Here is a 22,469-nt window from a genome sequence, read left to right on the forward strand (position 1 = left end):
TGTCACGGCATGAGGTGGGGGACAGAGGGCAGGTCTGTGGGGAGCACTTGAGAAAGGTCTGCTGTCTGGGTGACATGCCACTGTCCATTGGGGACACCTCACAGTCTCAGACACCTTCCTTGACCCTTACACACTATGATTTTGCCAGGATGGGTTTGTACCATTTGTTTTAGGTATATGATAACTGAAGGCTAGCATGCTGTCTAAAATGTATTAATAGAGTAGGAACTTTTAAATGTTTAAGTCAGAGGTAGTTGCACCATTTTAAGTGACTTACTGTTACCTAGTGTTTCCAGTTCGGCTATAGCAGAGTGTTATCTTGATGCTTCTTTGGTTCCTGCCTACATAAGGAAGCGAACTAGTACTGGAGGCTCTTAAGGCAGGAAATTACCAGAATTTCTGAAGTTAGGCATCCCTGCCAACAAGAGGCAGGCTTCCCTCATGAGAGGTTTTGGATGGTGGCCAGGGCATAGCTGCCCACAAAGATTGTCCCAAGAGTCAGAACCAGCTAGAAGGACTGGGCACCCGTGGCATAGACAGGGTGGGAACAGGCTTCTCCCACTTGGTAGTATTGAACTGGGATAAAGTATCTCACTGTGAAAATAAAATCTGGGCCAAAGTTAAGGTCACTATTAGTAAGATGATGAGCATTTCAAGTCCCAATTGTGGAAACTATAATTTGGGGGCATAATTTAACATTATTTGCTTGTAGAAGGAAGTTATAGTTTTGTGAATTTTAGAGAACTTTTTTCTATTATTATTACAATTGGTATGGTCCATTATATTTACTCTTTGATCATTTCCTGAAAAGGTAGTATTTTATTATATAGTATAATGCTTTAGAAAATAAAATTTGCATGGATATATTTTGGATGGCCCATAACAAGCCCACAATGGACAAGAATGATGCTGCTTATAAAAACAGAACCAAAAATTGAAGTATTTCCCCCCATGCTTCTTAGAAACAACTTTCTTGGTGTTCCTTTTTGGCAAGATGTCCCTCATTTTATTTTTGAATTAGGTATGACTCAGGGTTTGTGCAAACAGCCTCATTTGCCATGGGATCAGAGCCAAATTTAAAGTTAACCTTGCCAGGATCTTGTGGTACTTTTATCTTTCCTCAATTTTTTTCTTTGTCCTTAATGTCTCAAGAACAGTTCCTTCCAGTTTCATCTGACAGCACAAATCTTTTATCTGGTTATTCGAACTACTTCCTTGTTTTAGGTTCCACTAGTGATCGTACTTTGTTTTTAAAATGTAGAAGTTATAAGCAACTTTTAATCCATGTGGACACAAAAATGTTATATGCAATTAAGTTTACAGGGGTACGTTCCTGTCCTCTAAGCTCATGGTGAAACAGTCCTTCAGTCCTCGAGCTAAGGAGTTCCATCCCATCTCCCTCATAAAGAACAGACTTATTTCTTAACTGACCCTATCAATGATAGGAATCTTTGACTAGCCTATTGGAAATACGATGGAGAGTTGGATTGTCTCTATCTCTAAGTCAAGACATGGAGTCAGGCCACAAGCAGCCTTCTGGGGGTGAGCTTCTGGGAGTCGATTAAATCCTATGTAATTTCCTGGGGATCAAGAGCTTACTGGTGGAAGTTACCTAGAAACTAGTGTGGAGAGTGTTGGCGGACAATACAGAGTTCTAAAAACAACAATTTTCTTTCATAGTTCATGTAAAAGGTTGGTTTCCTTAAATGAAATTCGTTTCTGTTTTGTCAGACACATATTGCTTGCTTTTGTTTTCAGGAAGTTTCAGTACTAGTTTTTCACTTTTGAATTATCTAAACCAGATGGTACTTGCTTTTAGTCCCAGCGTTTATTTGCCCACCCCCCTTGAACTTTTACAATGCAGGTTGAGGTAGAATGCATATGGTCAGATTCCCCATGAGTCATCTCTCTGTCTCTGTCTCTGTCTCTCTCTGTGGCTTTTAGTAAATTGTGAAAAAGAAAAACAATTTACAACACTCCTGAGAGCGCCCGGGGTCATCCCCGAATCATCTTGTATATTATTTCTGGAGTGCTCTGTCTTGTGCTTTGCATTTAGATTTTCTAGTCCTCCCTTTTATGAAATTTTGGTAAATTTATACCTTTATGTGTTTTATGTTTCACTTCAGAATAAAATACAGTTGATCTAAAGGCTAATACCTCCAGAGCTTTCCCATCTCAAAAATGTACACGTACAGAAACGAGCCTTGCTTCTTTTCTTTATATGGCTAACAGCACTAATGGATTATTTCTTAGCATCTTCTTAGAAGCTCATATTTCATTGATGAAACTCAAAATTCAATTGTAATTTAATAGTTTTAAAGCAGGTTTAGGTAGAACACCTGTTGTCAGATTTCCTATGAGTCATCTCTCTGTCTCTCTCTCTCTCTCTCCCTGTGGCCTTTAGTAAACTGTGCAAAAGGAAAACAATTTGCAACACTACAACTCTCTCCTGGATATTCTGGATTAAAAACACAGGCTTGCCTAACAGACCATGTCACTCAGTACTCTTCTAGGGAAAGCCGTCAAGGTTGTATTTACCTGCTTTCTCCTTATTCATCTATTCTTCCTCTATTTAGGAGGTACCAAGAACATGAAGATTAATTATTGTGGATGTCACGATAACTCATGGGGTAAAGATTTATTATTGTGAAGGTCATGACAACCTATGGGATGAATTCTAAATGGCTTTTTTTTTTTTTTCCCCAACGTGGTAGGCAAATAACATTGTTCCATGATGGTGTCTTAGTTTTTTTGTTTTTTTTTTAATCTTCACCTGAAGATATGTTGTTGTTGTTTTATTGATTTGAGAGAGAAACATCAATTGGTTGCCTCCTGTATGTGCCCCGACATGGAATTGAACCTGAAATCTGGGTATGTGTCCTGATCAGGAATCGAACCTGCAACCTTTCAGTGTATGGGACAATGCTCCAACCAAATGAACCACACCGGCCAGGGCAGGTGTTTTAGCTTTTTGTGAGCACCAGCTAGTTTCTCAATATCTCCAACTTTATAATAGAGAAATTAATTGTTTTGCTTAGCATTTAAGAAGTTATCCTCTTGCCTGGCCAGTGTGGCTCAGTGGATTGAGCATTGTCCCATGGACTGAGAGGTCCCAGTTCTATTCCCTGTCAGGGCACATGCCCAAGTTGCAGGCTCAATCCCCAATAGGAGGCATGTAGGAAGCAGCCAATCACATGGATGTTTCTTTCTCTCCCTTACTCTCTCTCTAAAAACATTTTTTTAAAAATTTATCCTCTCTACCATTTTAAATTTGTACATAGATACAACACATGCTGAAAGTTTTCATTTTTCCTTACCCATAAATATTCAGGATGGGGCAAAAGTATGTTTTCAGTTGTTCATATGAAAAACAATACAATAGTGAATAAATAATATAAGGATAAACTGTTTCACTTACAACTATAAATCTACATTTGCCCCTCTCTGTATATGCTGTTTCAAGAGTGGAATACAGCCTCACTGGTAAGAGTAATTTTTTCCATCCATTTCTGTAAAATTATAGCAGCTCTTTCCATTTAGAGTATGGATGATGGAATTTTTTGGCATAATTATCTTTAATTTTAGAGTACTCTCTGCCCATTCCTAGGGACACAGATTATCTGATAAGTGGACCTCTAATAGTGATGTAGACATATGTGATTTGACTTTCCGCTACTTTCCATCTTTGCATTTAAGAATTTTTTTCCCCTGCCAGTGGGCATAGAGAAAGTAGGCTAAATCCTTAGAAAATAGACTGGCTGGACCTAGAGCCATTCCTGTGTGTTACATGTGGGAATAAGCAAAAAACTCCCGGGTTCTTTTTACACATTTCAATCAATTTGACATGAGGTGGTTAATATCAAATAACAACTAGGAAGAGGTTTTTATTTTACTTTTTGTTTGTTGGTTCTTTCTGGTGTGTTCATTGAATCTCATTAAATCAAGTCTCAGTCAAGAGAGAGTATCTTTAAATTCTTACAATAGTTTTGTGCAGAGCTGCAGTCTGAAGGCTCAGTTCCCCACCGGTGCTCTAAGCAGACCTCTCTTCTTCCCGGGAAAGTGTCTTAGGGAATGTGATAGCTGCTTTCGTCCAGGTACAGGCACGTATAGCTGGGAGTTGTGACCGACTAGCATTTGACTGGTGGTCTCTACAGTTCCCCCTCATTTTTCTGAACTATCAGCACTGTAGAACTGCCCGTCCTGTCTCTGAATTACGTATGCTCACGTTGGCACCATTGCTAATAAGGAGACGTAAACTAGGATGACTCATTACTGAAGACCAGTTTATGTAGCACTTCCTCCTTTCAGCCACCAAAGCACAAAAATGAGCTGAACAATCAGATCACTCTGAAGGAGATTTGGGTGTCCCAAGCCCAGGTTTGATCACTGCGCTCAAAAAACCACACACATCTTCTCCCCTTTTACCTAGGATGAGGACACTTGGGTTGATTTCTGCCCACCTATCAGCAAATACCAACTTGTATTGAAGATTCTCAGAGGTAGGGCATTTTGATAGAGGGAATTTGTCTTGAAAATTCCCTTGCCTGTTGTTTATTTTTATGACCCGCAGAGATCTTGCAAAACTCAAATGAGATATATCAAAGCTGAGTGTTGTATAGAAATTTTTTTTTGCCAGAAATTATTGTTTTACATAGTTTTATGAAAGAATCATTATGTATGTCAGGCAAATGCAGTAAAAGTGTTATTTATCATTCTAGGATATTGTGTAGTCAAACCCAGGGTCAGAAAAAATGGGCAATGGTTACAAATATTCACTTAACCTTTCGTTTGGCAGACAAGTTGATATTTTAAAATGAAATTAAATCTTCAAGTTGTTTAATTAATTTGGGTGTATTTTAGATAAAAAGTATAAGTTTTTCAAAGTAACTGTATTTTTTAGAAATTTTAATTACTGATAGTCTAATAAATTGGCTGCATCAAACAAGTTTGCCCTTTTAGGTGCCATTATGCACAGGAGGAAAATTAATTTAACACGACACATTTTGAATATTATCATTTTTTAGCAGAGTCATTCTCTGTAGTGAGTATTCTGGAATTTCCAAAAGAATTATACATTTTATTATGTTGAATTTTTTCCAGATACCTTTTTTCACTGTGCCTTTTTAAAAATTTCTATTTTTCAATTACAGTTTACATAAAATATATTCATTTGAAGTGTACAATATAGTGTTTAGACATTTATATAACTTACAAAGTGATCATTCCAATAAGTCTAGTACACATCTGACACCATACATAGTCATTACAATATTATTGACTATATTCCCTATGCTGTACTTTACATCCCTGTGACTACTTTTATAACTGAAAATTGGTACTTCTTAATCCTTTAACCTTTTTCACCCATCCTCCGACCCCCTACCCCCAGCTCTGGCATCCATCACTTTGTTCTCTGTATCTATGAGTTTGTTTCTTCCTTACTTTGTTTTTCAGATTCACATATAAGTGAAATCATATGATATTTGTCTTTCTCTGTTTGACTTATTCACTTAGTATATTACCCTCTAGGTCCAGCCAGGTTGTCACAAATGGTAAGATTTCATTCTTTTTTATGACTAATATTCTATTAATATACCACTCCATTTGTGTATTGTAAATAATACTGCAGTGAACATAGGGTTTCAATTTCTTCAGCCATGCAGTAGCTCTGTTTTTATTTTTATTTTTTGAGAAACCTCCATGGTGTCTGCACCCTTTTCTCCACATCCTTGCCAACACTTGTTGATCTGACAATAGCCATTCTGACATGTATAAGGCAATATATCTCCTTGTGGCTTTAATTTGCATTTCCCTGGTTATTAGTGATGTTGGGCATATTTTCACATGGCCGTCTGTATGTCATCTTTGGAGAAGTATCTGTTCAGGTCCTCTGACCATTTTTTAATTTGATTGTTTGTTGATTTGTATGAGTTTCTTATATATTTTGCATATTAGCCCCTTACCAGATGTATCATTGGTGAATATCTTCTCCCATTCCATTTGTTGTGTTTCATTTTGTTGATGGTTTCCTTCCCTGTGCAAAACTTTTTAATTTGATATAGTCCCATTCGTTTGTTTTTTGTTTCCCTTGCCCAAGGAGACAGCCAAAGAAAAATTGAGGCAGTAAAGGTTTTAACATTGCTCTCTTTTCTTCTAAGAGTTCTGTGGTTTAGGGTCTTACATGAGCCTTTAATCCATTTTAAGTTTATTTTCATATATAGTATAAGAAAATGATCCAGTTTTACTCTTTTGCATGTATCTGTCCAGTTTTCCCAGCAGCATTTATTGAAGAGACTGTCTTTACCCCATTGTATATTCTTGCCTCCTTTGTCATAGATAAATTGACCATATATGGGCTTGGTTTTATTTCTAAGCTTTTTTCTGTTTTTATTGTTGTACCATGCTGTTTTGATTACTATAGTCTTGTAATATAGGTTGATATATTGGAAATATTTGTAGAATCTGCATAACCATGAAATCTAAAGTAAAAATATTACATGACAAATGATCTTGGGGAAATGAGTGACCCAAATGTCCACATTCTAGGGACCAACATGACTTACAGCATTTGTGTGGTGATGGAGAAGAATAAGGAAAAGCAGCACATTTCAATTTGGCAGTATATAAGACTGTCCAGGTGTTGAGATTCAACTATAGATTATGCTGTCTGATTGTCAGCTCACTTTGGTTGGGCATAGGGTAATTATTATTAATAATTACTTAACTTTTCTAAGGGCAAGGCCCCGCCTCTCCCTCTCTCTTGCAACATCTCATGTCTTACAAAGAAAGATGATTTTTCAAAAAGTATAGGTTTTCCTTGGCTATGCACTACATTGTCTTCATAATACTGTTTTCTTCATTTAGTTTTTGGTTGCCTGAGCATCTTGAAGTGGCAGGTTAGTGATTTGCTTAGCTTTTCCTAACAACATAAATGAAATGGGAGAGAAGTACTCCGGATACAGAGCCTGACTTGAGTGAAAGGAAGATGACTCATCTTGCGAAGGCACACAGGGATCTTCATCTCAGAGAGTAACATATGTTAGTCCCAACTGTTTCTGTGCCCATTGTGATGAGAACAAGCTTTGGAAAAAATGTTGCGAAAGCATATTTACTTTCATTCTTGTTCACTTTATGAAACAGAGTGGTCATGGAAATAGATACTGAGTGGACATTAACATCATTTAAATTGCTAACATATTGGCAGGAATTTACCTTGAACCTAGAAAGCTTTGGGAGGTGAGCCAGCTACATTTTGCATAACTAAAAAAGTAAAATCGGGTTTCAAAATAACTTTTATCTATATCAAACCATCTAATGATTTATTAAGAATCTGGGGAGTTTATGGTTTCCCTAAATAAAGTAAGATTTATAGATAAGGAGTAAAGGACTTGGTATTTGAACAATCATACGGTTAAATTTCTTAAGTGGCTCTTGAGGCACAACATAAAGGGTACGGTTAGGATAGCAGAATGAGGGATATAGGTAATAGTTGTAACAGTTACTAAATTGTCGGATTAACTTGCTGCTTCACTTTGCTACAAAGATACTCATTTTAATATGCAAGACTTTTGGTGAGCTAGAGAACACTCCACCAGAAATGGGCCAGAGCAGGAAAAAATTGACTTCCAAAGGCTTTTGATACCAGTGATTTTCCACTCCTGTTAGGATCTTGATTTCTTTCCAGAAGGATCTCAGCAGTGGCCACCTGCCAGGGGAGAACAATATTCAAGTTAGAGTGCCACCTGCCGCTCCCAGCTATCTTTATAGAGATAGAAGTCCCTCAGATTTTTACATTCTCTGCTTATTCAGGTACCATCCCTGCCTTTAAGTCTCCAGGGACTCACTGATTGAGGAGTACCTGGGAGCATACATTCAACAGGTGATCCTGCACAGTAAGTGAGCACGGAACGTCATCTGTAAGCTCTGTGACTCGAACAAACCAACCTTACCGTAGGCTAAATGATATAAATGAGTTAAGTTCCTCTGGCATCTCATCAACACGATAAGGAAACAACTGTGAACAAAGTGATGTCATTCAAAGACCTGCTATCCTGGTCAAGCAACTGATAAATCATGTAGTGGACAGGAACAGTGGCTGTTGTGAGTGGTCAGTGATTCGGGCTAACACCTCAAAGTACAGCAAAACTATTTCGATTCTGTGGCAGATGTTTTCAAGTTGACCAAATAGGTGTAGCTGCTTCCAAAGGCCATTCTTTTTTCCTTCTCCAGCTAAAGTCACCTTGTTTCCATTGTCTACACACCACACAAAATATCAGGATAAACGTCACACAGCCCGGACATTCCTGACCCTGTCCTCTGCCTGTACTCTCCTTGTAAGGAAATGGTCCTGATAAAAACCTGTAACTAACTTGTTCAAAATAGAAAGTAGTACAAGTTCACCAAATTCCCTTCTTATCCTTCTTCATCTAAAGCAGTAGCTCTGTTGGAATCCACATCGTCTACTGGAATCACCTGAAAAGCTTTAAAAAATTCGGATGCTTGGGTTTTATTCCTAGAGACTGGGATTTAATTGGTTGGGCACAGTCTCTCAACACTGGAATTTTTTACAGCTCTCCAAGTGATTCTAGTCACAGTCAAGATTAAGAACTACTGATTTAAAAGTTGTACCAGTTTTAAATAGGAACAATGTTGATTTATTTTGGCAATTAACCATATTTTTCCATTTTCAAACATTTATACTGTAAAAGTTTATCATATAAAATAAGGTAAATTTGATATTCTTGTTTTGCTTTGAAATACAGTACTTCATATAATATTATAGATATGGGAATGGCTACAAATAAAATATAAAGGTATTATGAGTCTAGGTAAGGGGGATATATCAGTGCTAATTACAGTTCATACCTGAATAATCACTTGTTTTAGTTGTCTCATTTCTAAAATCAGAGGTTAAACCATGTAATATTGACTAAATACCTTCTAGCCTATTTTTTCTGATCAGTATCACTACATTTCTAAGGATACTGATTTCTTCATAGAGCTATATGGAAGGAGATACATATACAGACCCTCTGCAAACATTGCATTTAAGCCATCTCAGCTCATTAATAAGGCCATATCTTTATGGTCATGATTATCAGGTTGTAGCAAGACAGGATAAGTGTATTTGTTTTCTTTTATTCTCACTTTTGTCCATCCTCCCAGATTTGTTGTAACAACTCATTCAGAGAGCCTAAAAATCCCTTTATGTCTGCAACTGTATGGCTAAATCACAGTTATTAACTAAAATGATTCTATTATGAATTATATAATAAAGCATAAGTATGATTCACAAAGATGATTTTCCTAGGTTGAATTTTTAAAGATATGTAAAGGTCAGATTGGCTCTTTTCTAAAACCACAAATTTTCATCACTTTTTAAAAGTATAATTATTTTTGTGTAAGTAACAAGTATTTATTATAGAAAATTATACATACAGTTTGCTAACTTGCTTATTTAAACATTATGTTATACCACCAGCTTTTTAAGAAACAGAGCTGACATTATAACTAGTGATTTAAAACTCTTGAATGGCAATCCAGTTAGTGCCCTCCCCTTTTGACTAACATAAAAGGGATGCTATTAAAAACCAGATTCAAGTCTGTCGAAAGATCCACAAGTACTGTAACATCTCATTGTGCTCTTCTTCAGGGGCTCTGGTCTGAACACTCCTGTTCATTGTTAGCTGTCCAGTAAGACAGCTGGGCACTCTCGACTGCTCTGTGGGGCGCTCTGGACTCCCCAGTAACAGCACTGAGGTAGCTCCTTGGTTGGCCCCTTCCCTACCAATAGTTTGGCTGTGTGCAGGTCCAGTGAAGTGGCTGCAGGAGCCTGACCTTACCTCCTGACCCTGTGTGTAGTCAGCCAAGATGACCTCACACCTTAGATTTGGAATGGCTGCTCCTTGAGCAGGGTGCAGGGGGACCGTCATCTCTGGCAAACCCTTAGAATAGCAGGGTGGCTCTCTTTTACCCTCAGCACTTTGTCCAGGTTCAGGTCACTGTGATCTTTCGTTGTGTGTGTAGAACAGTTTGAAGTTGTACTGAATGCATCTCTCTTTATTCCTGGTAGATCACATTGATTGGCTTGAAGATCTGCTGGTATTATTTTGAGACAATTCTCATTGCTACTCTGTGCATTTATCCAATTCGTTCATTGATTATTTGTTCCTGTTTTATGTATAGGTATATAACTGATTTACTCTGTTTTTAAGAAGTCTCTAAACAGCAACTTGCTGAATCTTCAATCTATATTTTATGATTAAAATGTGTTTGATTCACATATTATGCTTTAGTTCTTAACAGATGTGAACCAATTTTGTTTAACCCCAATATAAAGGCATTTTCTATGGTATGTGTTGAAGACACTGAATACTATAGTTTGTTTGTTTTTACCTCCAGATACTTACGTACTTGGGGTCAAACAGGTTCTGTGGTGGCCGAGACCAACGGTAATCATTCTTTGGGCTTCTCTCCCCTGGTTTTCAGGGTGCCGGTTGCACAGCCCTGGTGGTGGCCGTCGTGGCGAGGAAGCTAGAACTCACCAAAGCAGAAAAGCACGTGCACAACTTCATGATGGATACTCAGCTGACGAAAAGAGTAAGTCGCCACCCAGTATCTGCAGAGGGGATATTAGTGTGGGGTGCTATGCTTTTTATTTTCACCGCCCCGAGCTAAAATCGCATGGTTTAAAAAGTTAAGGTGGTCTTGGCACCAATTTCATGCCTTCACATTCTGAGCATGGACACTTCCTAACTTTAGGTCAGTTGGAAAATAATTGGACGGCCTTGGTATTTACTCAAGGATAGAAGTAGACCCTACATCTTTAAAAATGGGCATTCTTAGCATTTGAGTTTGTAGTATACAAGAAGAGGCCAATATTGGATTGAACAGAGGAACACAGACATTTTATGGGAAGATGATTCAACAAATATTTGACTGAGCTTCTATAAGTCAGTCCCTGTTCTGAAGACTGGGGCTGAAGAGACAGTGAGAACAACCCCTACTGTTTGGACTGCGAGGTGTAGGGGCAGACACAGGCTCCTTCCATGACTCAAAGGCTGTCAGGGGTGTTGAAGATGGTACAGCATCTTGAGGAAGATTGATGTCCAATTATAAGGACTAGAGGGAAACAGGAACCACATGTTTGCAGAGCACCCACCCGTGCCAGCCACTGCTCTGACAGGTCCTGAGTGGGACCTGGTTTCATCTTCACAACTGGATGAGGGAAGTGCTAGGATTATGCCTGTTTTTAAATGTAGACGCCGAGATGAAGAGAGATTAGGTAACTTGCTCAGAGTCATTACATCATGGAGGAAAGACATATAAGGGGAAAAAGATTTTTTAGCACACTAAACATTCAGCCTGTCCTTATGGTCACTTGAGATGCCGAAACACCAAGGTCAGAAATAACTAAGACTTACTTTGTAGCAGTGTCATCTTGCTCTATAACCACTTCCCCACATAGAATCCAGCCAGGCTGTCATTAAAATAACAAAATACATTGTCGTCTGGTAACTTCACTCATAAAAGAATCAATAGCGATTTCAAGCAGAGCCCCAATTTTACTCACTTTTGAGTTTGGTTCTATGTATAAAAATCCTCCTGTTTAATTTGGTAAAACACTTTCTAATAGATCCGTCACTTTAATGCATATTTTATGTATGAAATGGAAAGATGAGCCCTGGACGGTTTGGCCCAGTGGTTAGAGTGTCGGCCTGTGGTCCAGAGAGACCTGGGTTCGGTTCCCACTAAGGGCATGTACCTTGGCTGCAGTTTGTCCCTGGCCCTGGTTGGTCGTGCGGGTGGCAGCCACTCGATGTGTCCCTTTCACATCGATGTTTCTCTCTCTCTCCCACTCTATCTGAACAAAAAATGGAAAAATGTCCTTGGGTGAGGATTAAAAAAAGAAATGGAAAGATGAATTCCAGTTGCCTTGCTAAATTATGTCTAACCTGGCAGACACGATGGTGAGACTTCCTTGCAGTTAGTAAGTCCACGTATATTCTAGATGATCAAAGCCATGCAGGTGCTATGCTGTCATTTTGGATTTACCACTTTGGAACATCATCTACTCTGCACAGTTTTCTCTCAACTCCTGAATTGTCTCCCCAAAAAAAACAGAAAAGCACATGGACAGTAGAGGAAGAGAGGTCAAGGAACTGAATGGAGAGTCAGGGTTGTTGCATTTTCAAAGATATACCAGGAAATGAAAACAACACATATATTAAACTATTAGTCCACATCTAATCCAAAATTGTAGCAGACACTTGGTTAGATGAGTCCTGTACTGTGCAATTTGTGTTTAAGAGACAGAAATTGTATAATATCAAAAGAATCCTTCCATAAAATCCCTAGTATAATTTAAATAATTTTACCATGAAGATTATACATTATATTCTTTCACAGGAATTAAGTTGATGTCACACTTAAGATATTAGGCAGAAAAACACCTTATATATGTGCATATAAATCTTTTCAACAGTAAAAAAAAGAAATGTGACAGAATCACAAATAAAAAAATCTAACTGCCATACTTAGGCAGATTCCCCCAGTTCAAAAGCAGGTATTTGGGTTAGTCTTAAAAATATGTCATTTTTAAAAATTTACTTTGGTATATTGATACTCCATATTATTGAATTTTAGGAGTTAGAAAAGTCAAAGGCTTTGATTCTAAACTCTGCAGTATACTATTGCTATATACTGCTTTTGATTGAAGAATTTTATGCAATTCAGAGACTTCCCCTTCTAGGTTGGTTTTTTAGTTTAGTTACTTCGGCACTATTGACCTTTTAGACTGGATAATACTTTCTTGTGCATTGTTGGAATGTTTAGCAGCATTTTGGCCTCTACACACTAGATGCCAGCAGAAATTCCCCTGCACACACTTGTGACAACCCAAACTGCTCTAGACATTGTCGAATGTCCCCTAAGTGTACAAAGTTGCCCACAGTGAGAACCCCTGCATTAGCTTGTTATTCCCCAAGGATTCGGAGACTGAGATAATCCCTTTTAACTGATCATCATTAAGTGTACTGACTTTATTGTAATCTCCTTCCTGGGAACAATAGATATTCATTTAACAGAAATATACTGTGTACCTAACATAATCAGGGTTCTGTGTTAACTACTGAGGGTAAAGAGCTGATATATTCCAGGACTCAGGGAAAGTTACGCTTTTCTAGTACTCTTCTTTTAAGCAAATCAGATGAAAGCTGTTTTTTCTCTGCTTGGCAAAACAAATAAAAAAAGCCACCTGTGTTCTTTCTCTTGAGTCCCCTAAAGTTCAGACCCCCTTTAGAGGACTATGTGTCCAACCAAGGTCTAGATGACCTTCCTTTGGTTTCTATGCATGCGACTCACTTCCCCAAACTGACCAAGTTTTCTGATGTTACGGCTTTTCTGTTAGGTTCTTAGATACTTCAGATAAACTTCCTGTAACTAATCTTCCATTATGAATCAGATTGTAAAAAGCTTTTCTAGTAAAGAAATACTGTTCTAGTTTCATATTCTCCACAATGCTTCATTAATCCTGTTTATCTCACTACTTAAAAGGGTAGCTACTTTGCAGTGTTTCTTCGGACCACAGACTCTTAAATGTCTGAGAAGACTCTTCAGCAGGATTGCTGACTGATCAGTTTTTATAGGCAAGATGTTCTAAGTACAGGTACAAATGTTTAAATGGCCTTAGAATCAAAGGTAGATTTCTAGCTTAGGATACCCATTTCAATATTATAATCAATACAATAATTAAAAATAATAGTTCTTTATAACTTCTCTCTGCATTTTATATAAAATTATCCGCATAATGAGTGACATTTACTTGAAACTTGATTCCATTTGGTTATTTGTATAATGTCTAAATGGGCCCATTTACAATTTTTAACTTTTTAAATAAAAAGTCTAAAATACTGAATGATCATTAAAAATGAATAATTTCTGGGGAATAACCAAGAGTAAATGAGGACCTAAAAACCATACATACATAATAACTATGTACATACATAGTTATTATGTATGTACTAAGGTGAAAGATTAAAAATTCAACTATCCCCTGAAAACACTGCATAGAAGAAATCATGTTTTCTGATGATCAACAGAGATAATGGGCATGCACATTCTTAAATCTGAACACGACTCTAAAGAAAAAGTAATCTTCTAAGCAGAAATGTTTCTTTCCAAATCTTACATTGCAATTGTGTGTCTTAATTGAATGATTAAATTTTCAGATGAACAATCTCATACAGAAATTGTCTCTCTGTATGACGGCCTCAACCACATAAAACACTGTGCTTGAAAGAACATATCACTCATTGTGCACCAGCATAGAAGAACATAGTTCTGCATAATTCCAACAGTTTACATGATGCCCTGAAATTCAGAAATGGCCAGGAGGTATATATGTACACAGAATAATCTGATGATTTCAAAATGAAAGCATAATAGCAATAACTTGTCCCTGGACTCAGTACGACAGGACCAACCAGCTATTTAATAGATCTGCAGTTTATTATGCTATATCTTTGGAATATATTACTACTAGTCATTTAAGTCTGAACCAAGAAGAAATCTTAGACTTTGGCTCTCTGAATCCTTTCATTTTGTGGAAAGAAACTCGATGTAATTTTTAAAATAATTAGATGTACCACAAAGGATAATTACACATATTAATGTCCACTCTGGGTGTTTCCAATCCTGTTAAGAATTCTCAGTAAGATCCATAATAAGAACACTGTTGTGCGGTTATTTAATTTTGTTTCTTAACAAGAGTGCAGAAATTCTAGAGAATTTACTCTACGTAGCTCTTACACTGTCCTTGGCTACACAGCCCAGTGGGTTAACATTCAAAATGAATGGGTCCCTTGGCCTGTTCCACCGTGACTGCCCCAGGCTCCTGGTCTGCGGGAGAACTGGTGGGCAAGGTTGGAGCCCTGAGCACATCCCTCAGCTGCTGCAGGGGCCCGAGAGCAGGTACCATCCTGGCACACAGGCTCAGTAGCTTTGTCTGCATTTGTCCTGGGCGTCCTCCAGCAATCACCCTCAGCGTGCGTGGCAACATTTTACTATAGTTTTCAAATGAGAAGCAAGAGACTCTCCTGCTGGGGGGTGGGAAAGATGAAAAGGATTACGAAGTTCGAATTGCCAGTTATAAAAACAGTCATGGGGAATATAGTCAGTAATACTGTAATAAACTATATTTGGTGCCAGATGAGTGCTGGACTTATTGGGATGACCACTTCGTAAGGTATAGAAATGTCTCATCACTATGTTGTACACCTGAAACTAATAATATTGTACGTCGACTGTAATTGAAAAATAAATTTTCAAGAAACTGTTCTTGAAAACAAAACAAAACTGTCCTCCTTCTTAAATCAGAGATTGTTCCTTTCCCCTCGATTTGGGAAGAGTGGCAGCCTTGCACTTCAGCCTCCGAAGGGAGAGGCAGGAGGAGGAAAACAAAGCGACATAAGTAGAAAAAGAGCCCAGTAATATAAAGCAAAGGAAAATTATAAACAAAGTAGCCTTTTAAACAGTGCTGTAATCACATGTGGCATTTACCTTTGAACAAAGCACATTTTCAGTTAAAAGTCTATCAGCTTTAAAGTGCTTTTTGTGGTTTATAAAGTATTGTTATACTTTATGGCTTTAATGTTTAATAATTACCTGTGAGTCAGCAGTATAACACTTCATATCCTTTATGCCCATGAAAGTGGGTTTAAGGCATCTGAGTAGTAGTATTACTTTTAATAGTATATATTATTTTTAGGGCCTTTGTTTTCTCAAATTATTATTAAAATATCTGATTGTTAATATGCATGTCACAATTTTTCTGATAAAATATTTGAATTGGAGTTGAGCATTAGTGAGGCAGAACAAATGTTCTTGTTTTCCTTTTTCCCTGTCTGGGGTGGGGATGGGGACAACAGAGAGAGGAGGCAGAATCCTTCCTGTTAAGAAAGACTCTTCTTCTCACTGTCCTCATTTTTGGGCATACAGGAAATAAGTTAGATTTCATAGTGGCATCGGCCCATTAACTGGCACTAGAATTATTGCAGCTACTAAAATTTTGCTGTGAATTTGTGAATCCCTCCTACAGATTATCACAGTGTCTAGAGTGTGGTAGAGACTCAAATATGTTGACTGAATAACTGGAAATGCCCTGACCCATTTAGACCCTAGGTCCCTTCTCTAACCTGTACAACCTTATCAAGAGGATCCTTTGGCTGATAAAGATGCATCTGATAAGAAGTGCTTATGATGCAAAGTATACGTCCTCTGGTGCCACATTTAACCCCAGAGGTTGGGACCAGCTAGGCCCAAAGCACTGAGCTAGGGAGAGACAGATTCGTGACATGGCCCCCTGCCCTGTGAGAATCTGGGAACATCCTGGGAAAGGGAGCAGGGGCCCAGGGTTAGAGTTAGACCGTAGGGTTTCTAGTTGTGCAAACAGAGGGCACTTTCCTTTTATGCTAATGGTCAGACATGCATGGACCTGCTTCTCCTCTGCCAGTTGTTCCTGTAAGTTTGCAGATCACTTCCATGTAACCACTCCCCACAGTTCAAACCTGTAAAACACCGAAGTGCTCTCCACCCCGTGGTCTCCCTGTCCGTGGTTCCCGTTCAGCCTTGTGAAAGCCTACAAGAAACACATCTGGGCATTAGGCAGAGGGTACATTTTTCTGTTCTTGGACATACTGTTCTGTGGCTGCTATTTTGAAAAGTAGCAGTTCAGTTTGATGCTTTGAGAGTTTAATTCCTATGTTTGAAAATCTATTAGGGAATTAGAAAAGGGGATGTTTCAACATAAATGCATGCATACTTATATTTCACAGGTTTTTAAAAGCAGGTGTAGGGAATTCACTTTCAGACGAGGCCTCAGTTTTAGCCTGTCAGCTAACGTGAATGAACACAAGTTCTGCCACACAAGGCCTCAGGCATCACCCCCTCAGTGAACTCTGATATCCGGGTCCCCCTATCCCCCTTCATCCCAAAGACTCATTTCAAATACATGGCGGACAAACATGGAAATCAGCTTTGTAAACATTTATAGGCTTTAGTAATTTGCCCTTTGCTATTTGTACAGGGTGGGGCAAAAGTAGGTTTATAGTTGTTTGTATGAAAATAATACAATAATAGATAATAATACAAGAATAAACTGTTTCACATAAACCACCCTGTAGGGAATCCCGACCAAAATCAGTTGCTATGTTCTGTTCCAAACATTTGTCTGTTCAACTGCTGTGTTCCTGTTAGTAAATTTTACCCAGTTTTCTAGCTTCCTCAGCAGCCTGGGTTGTAGGTTCCTTCTCTGTGTCTCAGGCTGATTAAATCAGGGAGGGGACATCCGCCAGGGCCCTTGCTGACCTTCCAGGCTGCTACAGCTCTGGGGGACAGCTGATGGAGAGCTGAGACTTCCCTTAGCCGGTCTTTCTCCTTCCAAACAGAGAAAGTCCTACCGCAGCCCCGGGCAGTGCTGGCCAGTCACATCCCACTGTCTTTAAAAGCCAAATTCTCAACCCTCAACAACTCTACAGCATCCAGTTCCTTACCTTTGAAAGGACAGGAAAGGGCAAGATGGCAAGCCTTCTGAAAGGTGACTCCTCCCTCTGTGAGGAAGAGAAATGTTTCCATAAATATGAAGAGGCAAGAATTACCTGAAACACCTTTGAACTTCACTGTGGATGGTGGTGATGTTCTTTATTTGCACTGTGGGTGCTCAGCAGCTAACTTCCGCTCATTTTTCTGTTTGTTTGCAAATGCTGACCATGTGGAAACTAACGTATGTCCTGAGGATGTGACAAAAGTCACTCCTGAAAGCAGTTCTAAGAAACCGGTTATTTTCTTAAAATGGGTTCTAGTGATACAGTCTCACTCAAAATTAAACCTTTCCAGCACCGTGAAAAAGGATTCTGTCTTTGCTGACGTGAAAATAGATACATACGTACATGGGCCCGTAATTTTAGTGCCGTTCTAAAGTTCTTCCTTATTGTAAACATAAGAGCTCAAAACGACCTTAATAATCTCGATGCTCATGTAATGAAGAGGAAACTAAGTCCTACGAGGTTAGCTAGTCCCCTGGACTGGACTTGGTTAGGCAGAGTCAAGAATGTACTCTGGCCCCACGCATTGTTCTGTCTCCCTGCTGCATGGCCTTCCTTCAAACGTGGTCTTCCTCTCTCCAGTGCCCTGCTAGCCTGCAGCTCTGTGGAACATCTTACCCATCACTCGAATGAGCTAAGGGGGACAACTTCTTTGATTACGTAATTAACAAGAAGAAGCCCACAGGAAAGGTCTGGGTCTTCAGATCCTGTAGCATGAGCAAGGAAGAGAACACATCTGTCCTTTATCAGCTCCCAGGATTTTATCTTTGAAGATGTTAATCAAGAAAGCAAGTGATTGAATATGTCTAGGAAGTATTCACACCTCCCATCAGCTGCAGTAGGTCTTGGCATTGTTACTGGAATGCTTTCATCCTTAGGTTTGTCCCATTCCTTTGAAATGTAGCATATTTAAATTGCCAACAAAATCATGACAACATAGGTGCCCTGGCAATTAATAAAAGGGTGCTAACAAGCATCCAGTTGGCTAAGGCTCTCTGGGAGGCCGGAGGCCAGAGGACTGGGTCCCCTTTCAGTCCAGCAGCAGAAACAGGCCCTTCTTCCTGTCGTGTGCAGCCAGAAATGCTGAGCAAGCCCACAAAGGACAAGATTAACCTTGGATTTCTGGCATTTTGCCTTTCTCCAGGGAAACAAAGAACACAAAGAAACACCTCTTGATTAAAAAAACACATCCGGCTGGTGTAGCTCAGTGTTTGAGCATCAACCCACGCACCAAAAGGTCGCTGGTTCGATTCCCAGTCAGGACACATGCCCAGGTTGTGGGCCAAATACCCAGTGGGGAACATACAGGAGGCAGCCAATTGATGTTCTCTCTCATCAGTGTTTCTATCTCTCTCTTCCTCTCCCTTTTTCTCTCTAAAAATCAATAAAAGAAAAAGAAAAAAAAAAAAAAAAGGGGGTTGAGCCTTGGTTGGTGTGGCTCAGTTGAGCATCGCCACATGCACTGAAGGGTAGCCAGTTTAATTCCTGGTCAGGGCACATGCCCGGGTTGCAGGCTCAATCCCTGCTAGGGGTTGTATAGGAGGCAGCCAATTGATCTTTGGCTCTCACACCTATGTTTCTCTCTCTCCATCTTCCTTCTTCTCTCTCTAAAAATCAATAGACATTTTTTAAGTCTTTTAAAAAAAGGGGACTAAGGGACTAAGGTAGAGTTAGAAGAGATCAGTAGCTCCCTAATATTTCAATTTGTGTTGTTTCCACACAGATACTGGTACTTTTTAAAACCTGTAGATTCATGCAAAATAGGTTTCTTTGGGGGAAAACAGAATTAGAGCTTATCGTGATCATTGGGATGAAAAATATGACCCCCAGCAAAGTTGCAAAGGATTCTACTTTGGAATTTATCAACTGCTTTGTTTGTTTGTTTGTTTTCTTAACAGGTGAAAAACGCAGCTGCCAATGTACTCAGGGAAACATGGCTCATTTACAAAAATACAAAACTAGTAAAAAAGATAGATCATGCAAAAGTAAGAAAACATCAACGGAAATTCTTGCAAGCTATTCATCAGTAAGTACCATTTTTCATTTTCATCCTGCTTTTGTATCTCTAGGTTTTAATTCTAGCACTTAGTTGTTATTCTCTCATGAGGGAGGAAAAGAAAATAGCACCAGGCTTTTCCCAGAAGATGGTATTTGACAATTTAATAATGTCATAAATGAAATCCTGAGAAAATTTGGCAGTTCTTGTATGATTAAAATCACGTATTGTTGGGAGAATAGTCATTTATTACATATAGTAGTTGAATGTCTTCTCAGTTTCTTTAGAAGCAATAATTTCCATTAAAATTGTGTTACTTATTTAACTTATTCATATAGTTTGCACAAAGATGTTTAGTTTGTACCTACTGCAAAATCTTAAAATTGGCATTTTATGATCTATCTGGACTTTTTTAACATAGTTCCAAGCATCTTTATATGAAGGTAGTACTGCAGTTACCATAATACTTGAATTTTTATACGAGATTTTATTCAGGATTTGGGGGATTTTCTATATGCTGCGTGTTCATTGTAGATTTTATAGTTCCTATAGACCCTGTACTCTTTTATCATTATTTTGACTTTATCCAGGCCACCAGAATTCAAGTCTTTCATGTCATTTCATGCTATACCATATAACTATCACAGGCTTGTAAAGCACAAACTTATACCTAGTGAGTTTCAGTGATAATCTGAAAGCACCAGGTCTTTCTCCCCCAGGCTGGCAGCATCCTTACGTAAGTACTTTGACGTGGGTGTCCATTAGGATGCCATGCAGACTTGCTCTTAATGCCATTTCCAAATGGGGAAGAGCAGACATGGTCCCACATGTGGGCCAGAAAAGTGGCTTTCCTCACGCAGCCTCCAGGGGACTCACGGAAAGGTGGGTAAATGCCAGGTCTCTGGGCTGTACAGTGAGATGTGTCTTCTGAGAGCTAACTAGCACAGCGGATGAGAACTCTCTGAGGCTAGAGTTTCTTATTTTATATATTTAGGCAATTTGTATGGCATATATTACACTGACATTCTGTGGGGGATCACGAAGCATTCATACGGCCCTTTTACCTGTCCATCCAACTTCCCTTTTTAACTAAGTATCCCTGAAAATGTGGACTATGTCTATAATGATGGCCATATCTGTACTATATAGAAATTTCAGCGTTATTGATGAAACGAAACTTCACGTACTCTGAGATCTGAACTACAGGGAGACCGCACACATGGTGGAGGAGCTGGCCCGCGGTGCTAGGCACTCATGTCCTTGCTGCCGCCAGCACCACAGGGACATCATTTCTCCTTTAGCTCTGTGACTCAGCTAGACACACAACTTGGCTGTTTACCCCACACGGCTTGGATGCTCAGCTAATACCCCTCTAAAGTCCAGGAAAGAGTAAAAGGGAAGAACAAAGAGAACACCGTATTCAATGTGACTCACAAGAGGGGGTTGCTCCCTGGACCTCACAGCTGCTACCTTTGGACCTGTGTCCCACTGCCTAGCAGGCCTTGCCTAGACACGTCAATTCCCTGAAGCTCAGAGCTAAGACAGTGAGACCCCTTAGTGACGCTGAGCCTTCACCTCTGCTCTCATAGGGCCTTTCATCCTGTCTGAGGACAAGCCTCTTCCCCAGGGGTCACCTGGCACAACCCTCCTACACCCCCGAAACCATGTAACACAGCAACCCCAACAGTCACACAAGACATATGCTGTGGAGAAATCATTCTTTGCGCTTTTAATGCTCCAAGACTCACCTATATTAAAATATATGAAATATATTAAAAAGAAAACTCACCTGGGTGGGTGCGAGGTGATGGCAGTTTCAGTCTGTGTCCAGCTGCCACACATCCTGTTCCCTCCAGGACTACATTTGCGTCCCTTTCTGTCAGTGTGGCCTGTTAAGTGTATAATTAAATGTCATTTGCCTTTAATGCCTTGGATATTTTATTTTTTGTACATTTGATGCTTTGTACATTCTCATATCACAAAAAATTAAAAATGAGGCTCTGACAGTTTTTTATAATATAATTCTGTAGCCGTGGATAAGTGGTGGGTATTTATATATGGACACAGAGCTCTTAATTCATTTACGCCCCAAAACTTGGGGAACAATTTAGGGGTGTTCACTGTATAATCTTTTCAACTGGGCTAGAGGTTTGACATTTTTCACAATAAAATGTTAGAAAAATATATATTTCAGTGAACTAAATCTAGTGACCGTCCCTAAGATGCTGGCGTGCTGCAAGCGTTTGGTGGCTCCTCAGCACGCTTCTTTTGGCTACAGCAGGAGAGGAAACCATGTGTGATTCCTCCGCTTCTTTCAGACATTTCTCATTCTGATTCTTCTGTAGCAGTGGATACGTCTAAAGCAGATGAGCTTCAAACAACTCAAATGTTCTGAATTGTTGTATAAATTATCCTTGGGGTTGCTGGGTTTACTTTGCGGTGGGAGGGACCTTGTACTTTTGGAAAAGGTACAGTTGAGGATGGATATGAGCTGGGTTTGGCCAGTTTATTCTAACCATGCATAACTGTCTTTCATTTTAAGTTAGCGAAGCCATAAGGGCAAGCACACAGGGCTCGATTCCGCGGGGCAAGGCCTTCATTGCCCGCTGCTCACACCCGGGAGACTGTCAGTTTTGTGTGTCAGCACCGGATGAAGTCAGACTTTGCTAGTGGAGGAAAAATTTACAAATTCATTTGCTAGCGCTCTCCTGGCCTCTCCTAGTCTCTGATTTTTTCCTGAGAGATTTTTCAATAGCTCTCTCTCCCCTTCGGCCAGCCGCCCTCTATTTCTAGTCTTTCTCTTTTCCAAGCTGCATAGCCTTCCTCCCGGACACGTGACGTCTCCAGCCTCTGGCAGAAGCTGATATCTGCGG

At 39.3% G+C, this 22,469-nt stretch overlaps 1 protein-coding gene across 3 annotated transcripts in view; it reads left to right on the forward strand.

Annotated features, from left to right (window-relative positions):
• KCNN2 (potassium calcium-activated channel subfamily N member 2) overlaps positions 1 to 22,469 on the forward strand; it is a 156,749-nt gene that overhangs the window by 127,556 nt on the left and 6,724 nt on the right. For all 3 annotated transcript variants that reach the window (XM_036279547.1, XM_036279546.1, XM_036279548.1), the window contains 2 exons: positions 10,489 to 10,599; positions 19,499 to 19,626. In XM_036279547.1, coding sequence (XP_036135440.1) covers positions 10,489 to 10,599; positions 19,499 to 19,626 — 239 coding nt within the window. The remainder of the gene's footprint in view (positions 1 to 10,488; positions 10,600 to 19,498; positions 19,627 to 22,469) is intronic.

The sequence above is a fragment of the Molossus molossus genome, unplaced genomic scaffold (genome assembly GCF_014108415.1).
Source record: "Molossus molossus isolate mMolMol1 unplaced genomic scaffold, mMolMol1.p scaffold_m16_p_3, whole genome shotgun sequence".
Classification (NCBI taxonomy): domain Eukaryota; kingdom Metazoa; phylum Chordata; class Mammalia; order Chiroptera; family Molossidae; genus Molossus; species Molossus molossus.